This window comes from Argentina silus (assembly GCF_951799395.1).
Source record: "Argentina silus genome assembly, chromosome: 18".
In the NCBI taxonomy this organism is placed as follows: Eukaryota; Metazoa; Chordata; class Actinopteri; order Argentiniformes; family Argentinidae; genus Argentina; species Argentina silus.
In genome coordinates, this window is record NC_139672.1 from 16,379,216 (window position 1) to 16,398,945 (window position 19,730).

Here is a 19,730-nt window from a genome sequence, read left to right on the forward strand (position 1 = left end):
ACTACAGGTGGTAGGCACAAGGTTGCTGGTTCAATTAAGCATTGCCAATAACACATTCATAATATCGAGCTCTGATGCAAACATTGGTGGTAGCCGTGGGATCATCCCTGCACTGTCCCCTCTTTGCAGTACGATTTCTGTGCAGGATGCTGATCACGGGGCTGTCAGGCAGCTTTCTTATCTGAAAGTGTGTTACAGCCCTCTGGACCCTTCATGGCACTTAGAGTGCGCTCACTCACTCACACCGCACACACACACACACACACACACGCACACACACACACACACACACACACACACACACACACACACACACACACACACACGCACACACACACACACCTGTGCCCTGCCACTGGTGTGCCAGTGCCATCATCACCATTTATTAGGCTTTGCGAAAAAAAAAAAAAAAAAACACGTGCTGTGAGCCTGTGATAGGTATCCTCCTTCATCACGGTGCACTAGCACTGACCTTACCATGTCATATCATCCCCTGACAATCACAGATGCGGCTATTTGCTTTCCAATGTCCATAACCTCCGGGCCGGCTGTCACACTGATCAGACTACACTAGTCTACACCTACACAGCACCCCCCCCCCCACCCACTGCTGTTGTGGGTGGTGTGTGTACATTTGGGCCGGTGGCTCTAAGTGACGGATAGAGAGAGGAACAATATGGCGCCGGGAGTAGCTCTTGCTTCTGGACCAGTCGTTGTCTGAAGGCCGGCGATCGGGCAGGATGAACCTCTGCGGCCAATATTTACGGTAAATTCGAAACGAAATATTTTCCATCCGTTTTCGCCGATCCGTTTCGTGTTATCGGCGAGGAGGTAAATTGTGTGTTTGGTCCCGCCGTAAGGTTGCTAGCTAGCCAGCTAGCGTAGCGTAGCGGGCTAAGGACGCTTGCTAGCAACGCACAACAACAAGAAAACGGGTTGTTTGAGCCTCGCTAACGGAGCCAGTGGCTGCTAGTGAGCAGCAGCGGGTATATGGAGCTAAAACGGGTGGAAGCCTTGCACTCGTCTAGTCGTGTGTATGTTGACATGTAATGCTGTGGTACAATTGAACATTATCGAACAGAAACGAGCCAACGTTTGTGTATTGACAGTTACCGAGCGGGCTGTCACTGCTAGCATGCTCGCTAGCTGGTTAGCTTCAGCACTGTAGCCGTGTGAGACGAGGCCGCATGTAGTAGCAAGAAGCAACACTCAGATAATGTGCTATTTTGCACACTCTTTATTTTCGCAGGCAAGCTCTTGTCCACATTGTTAGATAGTCAGTGCTATTCAATAGTTAATGGTTAGAAACATTGGCCTTACAATGTGTGAGCTATCTATCTATCTATCTATCTATCTACCTGGCTAGCTTGTTAGCTGCATGCCTGTGCTGTGTGTCACATTGACGTCTTTTGGATAGTCTATTTACCACCTAAATGTATCGTTCAACTTCAAATGAATTATCACATTCTGTTAACGCTTTCTTTACTTTAGCTTGCTATTTTATCCTATTTGAGAATCTGAAGCATAGTGTCAGACGATCCCCTCTCCCCCCCCCTCTCTCTCATCAACGTAGCTTTTCATATTTTGATATTCATGTTGTACAGTCATCATGTGTATAGAATGCTACAGCTGGCTAGAGGTCTGTCTGCTCTGTGGTGTGTCTGTGGTGTGTGTCTGTGGTATGTGTCTGTGGGTCCACCTGCAGTGACTTCGCCAATAGCTATGCTCTCTTTTGTTTTGTTTACATCCGAGCAGGCAGGGAGAGGCCCTGAAGGCTGACATGACAGGTATGTTTTACACCTTTCCCACCTTGCTGGTTCCATTCTTTGTTGATTGGCGAACTTGCTCACAGCTCCTGCAGACAATGACAAGCAGAAAATACACACTCGAGGTTTGCTGTCAGATTTGCATTGTATGGGATCCTCTCCTGACTCTGTGAAATTGAATGACCACCAGAGCTGGAGACAGGTGTTGCTTATTCAGGTTTATTTTAAATTCGGAGCACTGCAATAGGGATATTAATCCCATGGCGTTGGAAATGTGTGTTTTTTGTTGTTGGTGAGTGAGGATAAAGCCTATGTTTTTTTTATTTGTTTTTTTTATTATTGTATTTGATTTTTAAAGGATCCCATTAGTTTTCCATGTAGTATTGTGTAGTCTAGCCCTTTAGAAGACACTGGGGGATGCCTATGCTGTAGCCTATTTCCACCATGTCCCCCAGATTCTAAGCTTGGAGCAGCAGAGGTCTGGACGTCAAGACAGGCTCTTCAGGACTTGTATCAGAAGATGCTGGTGACTGACCTGGAGTATGCTCTGGACAAAAAAGTGGAGCAAGATCTGTAAGACCCTTTCCATATTACATTAGAGGACCAGGCCATAACTTAACAATGCATATTGTTTTGTTGTCTTCTTATCGAAAAAACACATTTGGAGGTCACAGGGGTGTGTGTATGGTGTGTGATGTTATAGCTATTCCTGTTTTATTCACCGATATTTGACCCTGAGGTATTCACCTTGCATCAAAACACTGTCTCTCATTCAGTAGTTATGATGCTAGTCTAATGACCTTCCTGTTGCAGAATTCTATAGGATTGATTTTCAAACTGTACTCCTGCTCCTGCTCCCCTCCTCTCCCCTCCCTCCTCTCCCCCCCCCCCTAGCTGGAACCATGCGTTTAAGAATCAAATAACAACACTACAGAGTCAAGCTAAGAACAGAGCCAACCCCAACAGAAGTGAAGTGCAGGCCAACCTGTCCTTGTTTCTCGAGGCAGCTAGTGGATTCTACACACAAGTAAGTTGCGGCTGCTGTACTGTGTCACGTCGCTACGGAAACATGACTTGTGGGCCAACACTATTTATTAACCAGCTTGTTAGATGTCGTCCTGTGTGGTCAAGCTGTTACCTTTATTAGAACAGGTATGTCTTGACCTGTGCACACCTGACCTGTTGGCGGTTAATGAATGACAGCAGACGAAGCTAAACTTTATTTTCTCTCCTCTCCTCCTCCTCCTCCTCCTCCTTTCCCTCTCCCAGTTATTACAGGAGCTGTGTACGGTGTTCAACGTGGATTTGCCTTGCCGTGTGAAATCATCTCAGCTTGGGATTATAAGCAATAAACAGACCATCACCAGCGCCATAGTGAAACCCCAACCCAGCTCCTGCTCTTACATCTGCCAGCATTGTCTCGTCCACCTGGGGGATATTGGTGAGCATTTTCAAATCAAATCAAACTTTATTTACACAGCACATTTCATACACGCAGATGCCCTACAATGCGCTTTACCGAATAATAAATAAATACATATTCTGGATGACTAAAAACATACAATTACGGGGGCGCTCGGTGGCGTAGCACACTAAGGCGCATATCATCGCAAGGTCCCTGGTTCGATTCTGGCCATCGACATATCCTGCATGTCATCCCTCCTCTCTCTCTCTCCCGTCCTTCCTGTCAACCTCTACTATCTCTATCCCAGTAAAGCAGAAATGCCCTGAAAACATATTTTAATAAAAACATACAATTACAATATGATAATGCTCAGACACCTTACCTGTTGGCAAGGTAAGGATTGAATGAAGAAATAAACAAGTGAGTCAACAGTGACCCTGGTGCCTGAGCAGTGCTATGAGGGGTTCTTATGCTAATGTTATTTTGTCTTCTCTTCAGCGCGATATCGCAACCAAACCAGCCAGGCGGAGTCCTACTACAGGCACGCAGCTCAGCTTGTTCCCTCAAATGGTAAACACACGTTATGAGAATGTCCACACACACACACACACACACACACACACACACACACACACACGCACACACACACACACACGGTCATCATACATGCTATTCTCTGGCCAATCTCTCTCTCTCTCCTCCTTTGAAACAGGTCAGCCTTACAATCAGCTGGCCATCCTGGCGTCCTCCAAGGGGGACCACCTCACCACCATCTTCTACTACTGCAGGAGCATCGCAGTCAAGTTCCCCTTCCCCGCCGCCTCCACCAACCTGCAGAAGGCCCTGTCCAAATCTCTGGAAAGGTTTGTTATTATCCAGCCTGTGATTTTCCCCTTGGCTTCGCTTCAACGTCCGTTTTAAGGGGTTTCTTTTTTTATTGCAGAATGAAGTGCTGAATCCTTTGTTTACATCCTCGAATGAGCAGCTTGATTGTATTTAGTCTATTGTACCGGATGTTTAGTGTCTGTCAGCCATCTTGTTTTCAAGTGTTTATATTCTGTAAGTAGCTGAAGTTGTATGATCATGTGTCTGGCGTCTTGGCTGTCTGGTCTGCTTGTCTGTGTCGTTACTGACGCTGCCCTCTTGGCCAATGGGCTGCCTGGTAAAAGCGGTCCCTTGACCCCAGTCAGACTTCCTGTATAGATCAAGGTGAAGTAAGAAGTTGTTTGTCTTCTCTAATCATCCCTTCCTCCTCCCTCTTCTCTAATCATCCCTTCCTCCTCCCTCCAGTCGTGACGAGGTGAAAACCAAGTGGAGTGTGTCTGACTTCATCAAGGCCTTCATCAAGTTCCACGGCCATGTCTACCTGAGCAAGAGCCTGGACAAGCTCAGCAACCTGAGGGAGAAGCTGGAGGAGCAGTTTCAGGTAAACATAGGCGGGTGTGATGATGATGGCTGTATTAGTAGATGTGACACAGTAGGTATATCAGTTGGTTTTTGTATCAAATTCAAGTGGTGATCATGATGTTGAAACATACGGAAAGTAACACTTTTTTTTTATTTTTATGCTTTATTGAGGGAGAACCACCATACAGTACAATCCACTTCGGTTCTGACCGTGTTTTAACCCAAATGTCTCTCTGTTTTTCCTCCAGAGGTTGATTCTCCAGAAGGCGTTCAGCTCCCAGCAGCTGGTCCACATCACCGTGATCAACCTGTTCGAGCTGCACCACCTGAGGGATCTGGCCAACGAGGGAGAGGACCAGACCTACAGCTCCGATGAGCAGCTCAGCTGGTTTCAACTCCTGGGTCTCTTCAGTACGTGTCCCCCCCCTGCTGCCAACTGCCACACCGGGGGGGGGGGGGGGGGGGGGTGGTGTGGTATCTTGGAGGAAAGGGATACCGGTTTGAGAATTCTAATACGCCTCCCTGACAACTGCCACAGCGTATGAAACGGACACGGACAGACCCTTGTAATCTTCGTTGTCCGTCAACGGATGACCCCCCCCATAGAGAAACCGTTGGCTCAACCTACGATTAACAGCCGCAGTCCGTGATTAACAGATCGCATAGTTTGGTGTGGCCAGGGGCTTTTGATGGAAGGCTTCAGCGGGTATTCGAATTCTCAAACCGGTATCCCTTTCCTCCAAGATACCCCCCGTCCCCGGTAATACCCTTTTAGTGGACTTTCAACATCGAACTGCGACAAGTAGTTCCTACTCTCTCTGGACATTATAAAGTCAGATTTATGACCTCCCCCACCGCTTGAAATGTAAGCTCTGTGGTCCTCTGTGGCTCAGCTGGTAGAGCACGGCGCCGACAACGCTTAGGTTGTGGGTTCGATTCCCGCTGGGACCATGTACACTGAAAAATGCATGCGCTCACTGCGATGTAAATCGCTTTGGATAAAAGCGTCAGCTAAATGGCGTATTTTATTATATTATATTAGCTCATTTCTTATCCTGAAAATAGGTTACTGCTTTCATGTACTGAGCACAGCCACGGTCCAGTCCACACAGCTGACCTGACATTCTAACATTCAGCCTGGCTGTCACAGATGGACTCCCATACTGGATGGAAACATGTGTGGGGTTCATACGTGTAGGAGTGGTGTTCATACGTGTAGGAGTGGTGTTCATATGTGTAGGAGTGGTGTTCATACGTGTAGGAGTGGTGTTCATACGTGCGGGAGTGGTGTTCATACGTGCAGGAGTGGTGTTCATACGTGCAGGAGTGGTGTTTCATGTACAGTAAACATCAGATCTAACAGCAGGTCAGGTACCACAGTAGCGTTACCTCAGGAACTGTCTTCCATCAGCCTCCCTCTCCCGTTGCCACGTGTCTGAGCCTCCCTTTGTTGCTATGCAGGGATCTTAGTTAGTCGTGTGTGGACGATACCGCTCCGTCTCGGCCGTTTCACTTTCAGAGGTTTAAACAGACGCCGGCTGTGCTCAGATCCAGATTGTTATTTCCTGTTGCTGTCTCGTCGCAAACCTCACTGCATTTTTTTTTTTTGCGCTTCCCTTTTTATGATGGTTCAGCACCAGCGGTGGTGTTTTTTAACTCATTTAGCACCGAGGGTGAATGAAGTCGCCCAAATTGTCAACGTTCCAGAGCGCCAAGGGTGACTTCATTCGCCCCCCCCAAAAAAAATGCATACATTATGATGCTTCATTTTGTAGCCAATCAGAGTGTTGTTGCTAGGTAAACACCACATAGAACACTTGGCACTCTGGGTGGTGAGTGTTCCGGAATTCTTTGGCAGTACTAACTGAGTTATTAACCTCCTCCTCCTCCTCCTCCTCCTCCTCCACAGTGTCGTTCCTGGGTGTGATGTGCAGCAGGGCGCTGTGGAATAAGAACCGTGGGGAGGAGATCATGGGGGAGTGTCCCCTGCCTGCCATCAAGGTGTCCCTGGACTGGCTCAAACTGAGACCCAGCGCCTTCCAGGACAGCGCTGTGGATAAACGACAGTAGTATGTGTTCTTTCACTCTCTCTCTCTCTCTCTCTCTCTTTTTCTCTCTCTCTCTCTCTCTCTCTCTCAATGACAATGTTTGCCCTCCAGGTGTCATGTTTTAGTTATGGTCTCTGTTTGGTGTTGTGTAGTTACTGTAGTGTTTGGTGTTGTGTAGTTACTGTAGTGTTTGTGTAGTTACTGTAGTGTAGTTACTGTAGTGTTTGTGTAGTTACTGTAGTGTATGGTGTTGTGTAGTTACTGTCGTATATGTCACTGTTTGTTGATTTCTGGCCCTTCATTTATATCTTAGCAAGGGCAGTAGAACTTATGAAAAAGAACTGCTTTTGAACTTTCCGTGCTGTATGATGAGACAAAGTACTCTCCTTTCTCCTCAGTGTCTGGCCTTGGCTGGTGTCCATTCTGAACAGTTTCCAGCCGAAGGAAGAAGATGTGACCTGTCCATCAGGTAATAAAGCCCTGCTTTGATAGGCTGATTTTGGGGCCTATTTATCGGTTGCGTCTGGAGGTGGACGGGCCATCTGGAGCACCGGGAGAATTCCCGGTGGGCCGGTGGATCTGTGGGCAGCGGGGCCGGTGGTAAAGAAAGATACGGGCAAAAGAAGAAGATAAAAAAAGCAGCCCTCTGCTCCGTCTCCCCTGGCGTTTCCATCCCTCCTTTCACACAGCCCTCCCCTTATCCATGGAAATCTGTCTGATGTTGTATTTATATAACGTGCTTCTCAGTGTTGGGCAGAATTCCCGTCTTGAATTCTGACACCCTTGATGCCTCTAAATCTGTGTGATATTGTATTTACATCTGTCATGTTTTGTTGCTGCTGATTGTAAAACAATTCTCCCTGTTCTTTTTTTATTTCTGCCGACAACGGTCCCTAACCAACGCTCTGTAGTAGAGATAAACAATGTCTCTCCTCTGTGTTTCAGTGATGCCTCTCCCAGAGGAGTTTGAGCTGCAGGGGTTCCTGGCTCTGAGGCCCGCTCTACGGTACGGACCCACCCTCCTCTGCTCTCAGCATGGCTTTGATTACGACACTCACGACTTCCCCTTTATCGCCTAAGTGTGCCCTCCTTCACTCCCGCTAATGGATGTTTAAAAGGAATGGATTTCTGTCAGGAATGTGGTGGACACCGTCTCATGTCTAGCCTGTGCTAACACCACAACAGAACGTTGCTCAATCCAAGTAGAGAGTGAAGGAGGACACACTCCGAGATGAGAGGGGGGGGGGAATAGAATCCAAATTCAGCACTTGTTACGTTTTACATTTACATTTTAGACATTTAGCAGACGCCTTTATCCAAAGCGACTTACAACAAGGTGCATTCGTCGAAATAAGTGAATCATCTACAGTGCATTTGGAAAGTATTCAGACCCCTTCATTTTTTTCCACATTTTGTTATGTGGAAAAAGTTAAGGGGTCTGAATACTTTCCGAATGCGCTGTATACATCAGTCAACAAATCTATGCTAGGACCCCAGGGGCCAATTTACAGTAGAGAAACTGTACAGGGGGGTAGTGGGATGAAGAGGTCTTTAGGAGGGACAGTCAAGATGTAGCCTGAAGAGACGGGTCTTCAGGCTACGGCAGAAGATTGTCACTACCTATGTTGCTCAATGTCTTTATGTCACCTTCTGTGTTGCCTTGTATTTACCCTGGTCTGTTAAGCACTTTGTGACCAGTAAAAAGTGACACCAACAAATCAATTGATTGATCTTTTGTGATGCTGTGTGTTCAGGACCCTTGACTTCACTAAAGGCCACCAGGGCATCGCGCTGGACAAGGAGGGTCTGCCCGTCCGCGCCCGCCACCAGAGGCTGATCAGCCTGGGAAAGTGGGTGGCAGACCACCAGCCGGGGTGAGATGTCCCTCCTGTCACTACGGTGATACCGCAACTGTGATACCGCTACTGTTATACCACAACTGTTATACCGCTACTCTTAGTAGTGGTTTACCCCATTGCACTATAATAGGAACTAGGGTCTAGCTCACTGGAAGAGTATGCATTTTTTCTGTTGAAACACAATTTTTACTTTCATTATTGTTGTTATTATATTTTTCGCATTATTAGTTGTTATACTTCTTACTGTCGCTGGTAATTGCATTATAAGTCTGAGTAGGAATCGCTCCATCAACACCAATCTTGTGTATAATAAGCGTATAATCAAACAGTAGGCGTCCAACATGACTGCTGCTATGCCTTAAATCTAGCGTCTATTTTCTTTATTTAAGCGTGCCGTCTGTAGTGCGTGTTTATGACGACACGTCAACATGAAGCCGTGTTTGACCGTGTCCCTTGCGTCCCCAGCCTGATCGGCATCAGCATGCGAGACGGCCTGCTCCTCTTCATCACCGACATCCCGGAGCTGGCCCTGGAGGAGCCGCAGGAGAAGGAGGCCCCCGTCCTCCAGGAGTCCTCCAACGGAGGAGAGCAGACCCCCAACGAGGGCAACATGGGCCTCAAGTCGGTCCTGTCGGTGGGCAAGACCCAGAACAGCCTCCTGGAGAGCGGGGAGAGGCCCGTGGTCACCTTCAAGGAGAACATCAAGCCCCGGGAGCAGAGTAGGGAGCCGGGTCGGAATCACCACCAGAAAGAGGCCGGCAGCAGCGGGAAGGAGCGCCGGGACTTCGGGAAGGGCCCCGGAGCGCCCGGAAAGGGGGAGCAGAAGAGGGACGGGAAGAGGAAGAGCGAGGTGAAGAAGAACAGTCATGAAAAAGCTGCTGACGCCGGGAAACAGGTAACGTGATGACGTGTGTGTGTGTGTGTGTAAAAATAGGTAAAATGATGATGTTTGGCTGTCAACAATTGATCATGTTTTTAATGTTTTGCTGCTGTTTTTTGGGGGGTTTTGGTGGTGTAAACGTGGTCTTGAGGGAGTGTCCAGCAGTGGAGGTAGAAATGGGAGGACGAGCTCATTGCAATGCATGGAATGGAATGAGGAATGGAATCAAACACGTGCATTACAGTGAGCCCGTCCTCCGATTCCTGCCTCCTCTGGTGTCCATATCTCCTACACCAGTCCATTCCACGTGGGGGGAGTGCATAAATCCACACCTTTGGAACAGAGTAGACCATCGGGACCTGGTCTCGTCGTTTATTTTGCTAACCTAAACATTTTCGTGTGTTTTCTGAAGGTTAAAGCCCAGTGTGAGATGAGGAAAACCCCTGTGTCTGAGACTAGGAAGACCCCCGTCACCCAGACCCAGACCACATGCTCCTCCCAGTTCATCCCCATCCACCACCCTGGAGCCTTCCCTCCCCTCCCCAGCCGACCAGGTACACAACACTCACACAGCTTTTTAAATGTTTATTTATCCTTTCTTTACACAGGGAGATCTTACTGAGACCCGAGTCTCTTTCACAAAAGAGCCCTGTAGGAACAAAGTACCTGGCAACAGGAATGAGAGAGAAGAAATATCCAGGGAGACAAAATCACACATTAAACAGCTACGCTCAGAGAAACCTTGAGGGATCACAGGGCTTAGATTGAGCCATTTAAATGTGAAGGAGAGGTTCCCTGGACACAGATTAAGTCCTGAAATCCTGAACTTAATCCCACTTTTGATGAGCACTAAAGTCGCTTTTTAGTATTTTGCGGTAAGCTTCAAGTTATCTGAATGTAAGAATTACAACTATGACCTGTTTGTCAGGTCAAGTCCGTAATCCCAGTCTGTTGTGTGTGTCTCAGGCTTCCCTCCCCCAGCCTACGTGATCCCTCCCCCCGTGGCGTTCTCCATGAACCCCGGCTTCACCTTCTCCACGGGCGTGTCGGTGCCCGCCCCCTTCCTGCAGGCCGCCGCTGCCGCCTCCCACTCCCAGAACGCCGCCCAGGTGCAAGGTGGGAAACCATCGCACATTCCGTACAGCCAGCAGAGGCCGTCTGGGCCAGGGGCCATGAACCCGGGGGCCCCCCAGGGCCAGGGCCAGCCCCCCCAGGGCCAGCAGCAGACGCCCTCCCAGCAGGCCATGCAGCAGTCTGTTTCCCAGCAGGCATTGCAGCAGTCGGTCCAGCTGCAGGTCCAAGCGGCTCTGAACCAGCACCAGCAGCAGCAGCAGCAGCAGCAGCAGTCCCCCACCAAGCCTGTCCAGCCCGTACAGCTTGGCAAGAGTCCCCCTCACCACCCCGGGATGCAGCAGGTAGTAGTAGTAGTAGTAGTAGTAATAGGTAGCAGGTAGTAGTAATAACAGGTAGTAGTAGTAATAATAATGATAACAATAATAATGTATTACATTTATAAAGTGATTTTCGTTACACAAGAATTATCTCAAAGTGCATAAAATAAAAGATACAATTGTAAAAAATAAGAATAAATGAATTACATATAAATAAATAAATAAATAAATGTAAATATATAGAAATAAATAATAAAAGCAGCAATCAAAGTCTAGGAAAATCTTTCAGGTTGTTCACAGGTTGTTGCCTGTTACGAGATCCCCTCTGGGATGGATCAGGTTTATTCAATTGCTTTGAATGTATTAGATTATACAGTGATTCTGGATTGGCCAGATTGAATTGAATAACCAATGATGTCCTCTCGTGTGAAGAGGGAAGTGGTCGTTTACAGGACTCAATGTTGTTGGCCGTCATATTCTGCCTCCTGACGATGTTACTGCTTAACATTTTCTTCATCTCCTCATCATGAGGAGAGACATCCATGACCTTGTCGACAACAGAGGCAGTGTTTACAGTGTGTGAGAGTCAGTGAGAAATGTACGCTGTATATTTATTAAGCCTGGTTGTCTTTCTGCTCACCAGTACATGCAGGTGTCAGAGCAGGCCGGCCAGATGTGGAGCCAGCACCAGTCCCAGCCCCCCCCCTCCCTGCAGAAGATGCCCATGCAGATGCCCCCCGTCAAGCAGCCGGGACCCTACTACCTGCCCCCCCAGGACCCCCTGAAGATGTTCGAACAGCAGCACCCCCTCCAGACCCTCCCCATGCAGCCCCCACAGCCCCAGCCCCCCAACATGGACAAGAAGATGAAGTACCCGGATGTGAAGATGCAGGATTATTACCGGGAGGCTTCGTACCGTCTGGCGGACAACCGGCCCATGTGGGGGGGTGAGAGGATGGGGAAGAGGCAGGGTTTCTGTCCTGACCAGGACGGTGGAGGACCCAGAGGACCCCCCTACGAGGTGGGTGTTCAACTCCTCTTAACTCACCAACTGCCAAAGAATTCCAGAACGCTCACCACCCAGAGTGCCGAGTGTTCTATGGTGGTGTTTACCTAGCAACAATACTTTGAGTGGCTGCAAAATGAAGCATAATAATTTATGCATTTTTCGGTGAATAAAGTCACCCGTGGCACTCTAGAATGTTGACAATTTGGGCGACTTTATTCACCCTCGGCACCAAGTGAGCTAATCACTGCCGCCAAATCTGTTGAAATTCCTTCATTCCTCGCCTCCCTTCTCAAAGCTCATTGGAGGAGACGGTCTGAGGTTCCTCCCCTCCGACCTTCTCCTCCAATGCGATTTGAGAAGGAGGCGGCGAGGGCAGATGATGTGAAGAGTCAAGGAAAGACTTGAGATTCCTCTCATGAAGAAATGGAGAGACAGAATAGGAGAGGGGTTGTTAGTGATTAGGGGTAGTTTCGTGATATACTCTTCCTTCCCGGCTCTCTTCTACCTTTTGCTTTCTCTGTTGTCTCTCCTGACGTCGCTCTGCTTCAGGGACTTGTACCTCCTACTTGGTGTGTTGTGGCACAGCCATGCCATTGGTTAAACCAGAACCAACCAGTAAGGACAGGGCTTGCCATTGGTTAAACCAGAACCAACCAGTTAGGACAGGGCTTGGTTGCTGGTTGGCCGATCCGACCTTTGACCTGATCGTACAGTTCTCTCTCTATCTCTGGATACATCCTTTTGCCAACCTTTATCTTCTTCCTGGCTTACCTTTCTTCTGTTTCTCTCCTCTCTCTCTCTCTCTCCTTCCCTCCCTCCTTCCTTCCTTCCTTCTTGCTTGGTCTTTCTCACCAGGATAACAAGAGCTCTCCACTTCTACCTCCCGACCTGTTAAAAAGTCTAGCAGACTTTGAGGAGGAGGAGGAACTGGTGTTTACTAAGCCTCATGACTTCTACCAGGCCTTGGCCGGGCCTCTTAGCACCGGCCCAGGAAGAAACATGTTTGTATGTACTAGTCTTCCCTCCTTTTTAGTTTTTTAATTATGTTACATATCATATATGATTATATGATATTATTATAATTATATTAATATTACATATCATAATTCATATATATATGATAATGAATTGTCTCCTGGCTTAACAGCGTCCTAAACATCCCATTGACTGTCGGCCATCTTTTTTGTTTTTATTTGAAATGAGCAGAATGTTGTAGGAGAGTGATTTTGGCTCATTTCAATGCAGTAAGGCTTTTTATAGTACTCAAAACTAAAGTCTAGTCAATGATGTATTTATGTATTTATTTATGTACTTATTCCAGGGAAGAGGTATGATATGTTGATATGATTGTGTGGTTTGTTTCCATGTTGTACATGAACAGTAATCAGCTCTCATACCTGGCCTGTAGTGAACAGCTGCTGTGCTTTGTGTTTTTTTCAAAAAAAACGTTATGTAAATGTTTTGTACATTATGAGATGTGAATCACACATTTACCAGAACATCATATTGAACAGAGAGTGTGACCTGAATGTGTCGCAGACAGGCATCCACTCACACCCGTCAAGTGTTTGCTAACGGAATAAACCGGTGACATTTATCAGATCCCGTCGTGATGAAGCAACACGCGTTCTGATTCGGTCTTCCTTGTGAAATCTCTTGCAGTTGCCAAACCAGTCGAGAATGGAGAGCGGGCCAGAGGTGATGGGCCAGACGTCGTCTCTCCTGCCCCTGTCTGGGTTCCCTATCCAGGTCAGTGTGCGGCGTGACGCGGCGGTAAGCCTGCTCTCCAAAGGCTCGTCCTCCAGGCTTGTTCTGACTGCTGTGTACAGACAATAGTGCACAGTCTGCGTCTCAGGGCCGACAGTTAGAGTTCTCTGCATAGTCAGCCTTTTGTCTGTGGCTCTGTGGTTCCCGGACTTCCAGTGATGTTTGAAATGCCATGTTAATGTTGTTACTGAAACGGGTACGGCATTTTGATCATTTGACTTTGAAGTGGCAGTTTTTTTTGGGGGGGGGGGTTGTTGTTGTTGTTTCTAGAGGTTTAAGACAAGGCAACAACAACCAGAGCCCAGGATCTTACGTTGTAGCCTCGGTTCTTGGCCGATGTCTTACCTCTGTCTCTTGGTTCAGGAGAGCTCCTATCAGAACAACAGCATCTTCAGCCAGGCGTACGGGAAAAACATGGCACCCAACCCCAAGCCTGACGTACCCATGATGCACCAGGAGCCCTCTCTCTACTCCCTGTTTGAAGGAACTCCGTGGTCCCCCTCCCTTCCTGCCAGCTCAGGTACCCACTTCCCTTCATCTGACCCCTTACGCCTGTCCTCGTTGTCAGACCTGGCTTCCAATAGTGTTTGTGTTCTTTCAAATACTTTATCTGTGCTCGATTGAGCTTGCCTGGTGCACTGGAACCAATGGAACAGTTCTATAATTCCAAGCCCCGCCCATCTGGCACTCCAGGCCAGGCTCAATCAAGTATTTGAAAGAAAACAATAACAATTTGAAGCTAAGTCTGGTTTCCACACACCATCAACCTCACAACAACCCCCCCCCCCCCCCCCCCCCCGTATTCACTTAAACACAATCAGCCGTACCGTATGAACGAACCTCTGTATTTGAGATATTTGAGCATCTCGTATTCGAGACGACAGAAAATTCTCAGTACCTGAAATCACATTCTTCTTCTGATCATTCCACCATGGTTTCCTCACGGCAGACCACTCAACACCAGCCAGCCAGTCCCCCCACTCTTCCAATCCCAGCAGCCTACCCTCCTCTCCGCCCACGCACAACCACGGCTCCATGCCCTTCTCTAACTTCGGCCCCATAGGCACCCCGGACAGCCGGGACCGCAGGATGGCCGACCGCTGGAAGGTGGAAAAGACCGGTGAGTTCAGCGTCAACGCTTAATTGTGTGTGTGTGTGTGTGTGTGTGATCCCTTATTAACCTCTGAAAATTTGGTCAAATGAACTAAAACGGCTCAAATTATTTTTTTTGTATTTAGAAACTTTCATGGTTCATTTCATGTCAATGAATCAAATACTTCTCTAGATATTGTTATGCTGTTCAATATGCATTCATTCAGGGAGTTTATATCGTGTTTATACTTTTCTAGACATTTTCGGATGTCACTCATTCATTGAAACATGGACTGTATATCGTTGATTGTATATAATTCGTTTATTACGTTTTTTTTAATATGAAATCTACAGAGATTCTCCTCAATAAACCTGTCGTCCCCCCCCCCCCCCCCCCCCCCCCCTTGTAAACAACTTGACACTGTGTGTTGTTGAATCAGGAGCGGTGAGTGGCTTTGGTCTGGACTACCTGCCGGCTGCGTCCTCCTCCTCTGCCCAGGAGAACAGCTGGCACCAGGGGGGCACGCCCAGCAGCTCCTGGTCCGCCCAGGACACCCCCATGGAGGACTCCTCCACCGTGCTGCTCGACAGTCTGAAGGTAGGACCACACACACACACAGTCTCTCACAAACACACAATCCCTCACAAACACACACACAAAATCTCTCTCTCACACACACACACACACACAGTGTCACATTGTTGTTGTTGACGACGGTAACGTTGTTGTCTCCGTCTCCAGTCCATCTGGTCCAGCTCCATGATGCAGCCGGGCCCGTCGGCCCTGGAGCAGCTGCTGATGCAGCAGAAGCAGAAGCAGCAGAGGGGTCACGGCGCCATGAACCCGCCACACTGAGGGGCGGCGGCCGCCGGGCTCCCGTGTGAACTACCGCGAATTACCAAGAAGAAGAAAAGGAGAAGTGGGTATATAAAAAAAAAAACACGCTCCAAAAAACGGAATTAAACCGCCAACGTGGAGGCTGGGGAACAGCGATCGGGCGATCGACGACCCTGACAGAAAACGGCTGACAGAAAACACCCCCCTCGGCTCAACGAGGAACGGTGCAGCCCTACTGTACTCCCTCCCTCTCTCTCTATCTCTCTCTCTCTCTCTCTCTCTCTGAGCCTCCCACGGCAACGAGGGCGTGCAAGCACCTCCCACACCGCGCTGCTGACGAGCGGGGGAAAGTAAAGATCTGCTGCCGGGGAACTGACAGCGATTCTTACGTTTGCGAGGGGAAACTGAAAAACCTTTTTTTTCGGACGGACAGCCAGCCAGCCAGCCAGCCAGCCCACCGACCGACCGACGCCTCCTGATCCTTCCAGGGAGCGCGGGGAACGTTGCCGCCCCTCCTCCTTCCTCACTCACTGGGATTCCTCACGTCTCTCGACTGGACTCCTCTGGAAGCTCCTTTTAGCTGTCCTCGGCGTGGATTTACCCACCAGTCTTGATGATTTGCCTACTGTACGAGAGAGAGCAAAGGCTGTGTGTGCGTGCGTGTGTGTGTGTGGAGGTGTGGGTGTTTTAGGGGATGCCAAGGTGGGCCTAAGAAGGTAGGCAGACGTACGTGGTGAAAAAAAAACACAACAAAAAAAAGAAAGACTGATCATTCGGAACTCGGAACTCATGATTAATTTTCTTTGTCTTGGAAGAGGAGGAGGAGGAGGAGGAGGAGGAGGACGACGACGAAGAGGAGGAGGAGAAGGAGGGGCAGCTCTTTGTAGCTGGATAACAAACGAATGAATGAATGGAGTTGTTAACAGCTATATTTGCCACCACAGTTGGTAAACAACAACAAGGCGTGCCTCTCTCTTACCGTGCACAGAGAACCGTTAGAGAATGCAGGAGCAAGATTATGCTAAGTAGATGAGATTTCCAGGTTGCTGATTGGACTGCAGATTGCTGACTTCTTCCTGTAAATGTTTCCTGAGGTGGCGCGTCCCCGGGACACTGGAGCATGATGGGAACGTCTCACTAGCCCGCCGCAACGTTAGCTCAGCCGAAGCAGAGAACCCATGTGAGATATGAGGAGACAAGAATACATAGATTTAGGGATACTATTATTAACTAGATGCAATGGAGATTGCAATCAATTACTAGAATACTGTATTTTGTGATTTGTTCGTAGCAGTTTTAGCTTTATGAAATATTGGGTAAAAAAAAATAAAAAATGTCCAAATAGTTTACTGGTTATGTGGGGTGGGGAGGAGGGGGGGGGGATCCTTTATATTTATATATGTTCCTCCATCCCCTTCTCTGCTCTCTTTACCAATCTTTCTTTGAGTAAAACAAATGTAACTAGCTTACCTGCATAACTGTTTATTTTGTTGATGTTTCTGCCTTTTTAATAGTTTTAAGTGGCTTTATTGGCTCTCTTTGTGCCTGGTCAGTGTTTTTTTGTTTTTTTTTCGTTTTTTTTTATTATTATTATTATTATTACTACTACTACTACTATCATGGTTGGCACTGTCATTCAATGAGAACTAGCAAACGGGTCCAGCAAAGCTGCTGGCTCAGCAATATAGGGCACAACAAGCCAGGAGAGACGGGCAGTAAGCTGGGCTGGGACAGAGGGAAGCCCCCCCCCCGCCCCCCCCCCCCCCCAATACTAGTCCCAGCACTGGTGAGAGGGAACGTTATATGGTATACTATCCTCTGATTTTCAACCACTGCTATAATCACCAACAGTTATCCAGTAGAGCATGGTTTCATTCTCGTACGATACGTAGTGGTTAGCTAGCTGGAGTCCTAGGCCCTGGAGAGTTAGCTGGGTGTTCTTGTCGAGCCTATTCAGGCTCCGCTTTCTACTTGTACTTGTAACTGATATTGATCCCATTGATTTGAGGGGTACGGAGAGTCCTCTGACGCCGGCATTAAACCCGTATTAGAATCTGTAATCGGCTGAGAGTTCTTCCTCCGTGATGTCACAATTGAAACACCCAAGCCGGATGGATGGATGGATGACTCTCTCTCCCTCCCTCTCTCTCCCTCCCTCTCTGCTGCTGAGGACACCTCAATAAAGAGCATAGACAAGCAGACGTGTCCCCTAGAGGACGAGTAGAGAGAATCAGTGAACCACTGTGGAACAGTCAGCAGACCGTGAGGCTCTCCTGGTCAAAGGTTAGAGGTTACAGCTGTAGATTGTCATCCGTTAAGGCTAGAGAAGGGGGGGGGGGGGGGGGTCACTGTTGGATAGGGGTTAGAAACATGAGTATATAACTACAGTGGTTCTCTCGTCAAGGTTTAGCCACCAACCAGGCATTTTGTATCTCTGAAAGGTATATGAAGGCTGAATATCTTGTATGAGAGGGGAAAAAAAACCGTGTTTTTATTTTTCATGTAGAGAACATTTTATTAAAGCCAACATTAAATGATGTGTCTATTTTCAGCGTGATTGTGCTTTTCCTGTTGCATTGAAAAATTGTATTTAAAAAAAAACACAAAAAAAAAAAACACAAAAAAACCCCATCGAGATTGGACTGGATGTTGGAACAAATTCGGTCGGAAGCTATTAAAAAAAAAATAATAATAATCGGCTTCACGGGAACATTGCTGGAAATTTTGGCTGTTTCCTTTTCCTGCATCTGTTCATTGTCAGGGATTCTGAATGACGTGTGTTTCGGTTGTTGTACCTTGACCAGCAAGGTATGTTTGATAGCAGAACCCGACACTTTGGTCAGAGATGACATTCCATACTTTGTTCCTGTGTTTGGGGACATTTTGACAGGCAATGAAAATGACAACAAAAAAAAGACAGCATTTAACAGTTCCCAGACCGGTTGACCAACACCAAGCACTGTCTGTGTCCCGAGTTCAAGTTCAGTACCCAGGAGAGAATCACTTAAAAACTCTGCATGAGGATTTGGCGTTCAGAATGCATCACTTGTTGTTGGGAGGTGGAGGTCCTCTTACTTTCTAGTGAGGATGGTGATGATGATGATGTTGTAGGGGTGGGGGGTGGAATGTTTCATTTGGAGATGAGCTTTTGTTCTAAGCTTTTTGTGTTTTGTCTTTCTGTAGACATTCAGAGACGGCGGAATCAGATATGCCTTTAATAAAGTAAACCATGTTCTCCCTGTCTGTTGTCTTTCCTTGTGTCTGGACAATCATGAGTCTGCATTACACTGCATTTTACATCTACATCTACGGCATTCAGCAGACGCCTTTATCCAAAGCGACTTACAACAAATACATTTGTTTAAGTAAGTGAATCATCTATCCATCAGTCATCATAAGACAAAGTCATCAATGCTCACACCAGGGGCCATTGGCAGTCGTAATGCCAGAAGGCATTTAATTATTATTATTATTTTATTTTTTAATTAACAGGAGAGAACTTGTACAGGGGTGAAGAGGTCTCAAGGGTTGGGGTTAGTACAGGGGGGGTAGTGGGGGTGAAGAGGTCTCTAGGGTTAGGGTTAGTACAGGGGGGGTAGTGGGGGTGAAGAGGTCTCTAGGGTTAGGGTTAGTACAGGGGGGGTAGTGGGGGTGAAGAGGTCTCTAGGGTTGGGGTTAGCAGTCACTACTGATTCACTTACTTAAACAGATGTATTTGTTGTAAGTCACTTTGGATAAAGGCGTCTGCTGAATGCCGTAAATGTAACTACAGAGTGAGTTGAAACTACGCTACACAGAATATTGTACCGATATTGTAAGGTGCCTTTAGAGAAACTATGACATTGATTGATTCAATATGAAGTCAATGTGTGGATTTTTGACTGAGAAATAATGTTGCCCTAATGTAGAAACGGCTGGCTGGTGGGGGTAGAGGCAACTGATCTGTCCTCTGATTTCTACCTCCACCAGCAGGCTTATCACTTTCACAGACAGTCCCCCCCCCCACCCCTCCAAACCACACACACTCAGGAAACCATAGTGGTTTCAGGTTAGCTTCCCACACGCACAAGTCACCTGTTAGTCTGTCTCAACAATAGAAAACCTATTGTACAGTTTTTGCTGTGCAGTGTATCAGTGTGGATGGAACACACAGTGATTCAAGCTAGGGTAGTACCCGTACAAAAACCTGCTGCATCATAATGAACGTCAACCGACAGGCTGAGAGAATAGTATACTCTTTTTGAGGACATTTGCACGCAGAGATAAAA

General features: G+C 47.6%; 1 protein-coding gene across 1 annotated transcript; it reads left to right on the forward strand.

Annotated features, from left to right (window-relative positions):
* The first annotated feature begins 668 nt into the window (after positions 1–668).
* smg7 (SMG7 nonsense mediated mRNA decay factor) lies at positions 669–18,705 on the forward strand. Its single transcript, XM_083690345.1, has 22 exons — positions 669–766; positions 1,756–1,787; positions 2,222–2,339; positions 2,661–2,793; positions 3,036–3,207; positions 3,670–3,741; positions 3,884–4,034; positions 4,462–4,597; positions 4,827–4,989; positions 6,488–6,647; positions 7,025–7,095; positions 7,572–7,632; positions 8,381–8,500; positions 8,951–9,380; positions 9,778–9,919; positions 10,332–10,780; positions 11,400–11,777; positions 13,428–13,514; positions 13,896–14,052; positions 14,482–14,652; positions 15,065–15,222; positions 15,367–18,705. The coding sequence occupies exons 1-22, from the start codon at positions 741–743 to the stop codon at positions 15,478–15,480; spliced, it is 3,501 nt and encodes a 1,166-aa protein (XP_083546471.1). The 5' UTR covers positions 669–740; the 3' UTR covers positions 15,481–18,705.
* The last annotated feature ends 1,025 nt before the right edge of the window (positions 18,706–19,730 follow it).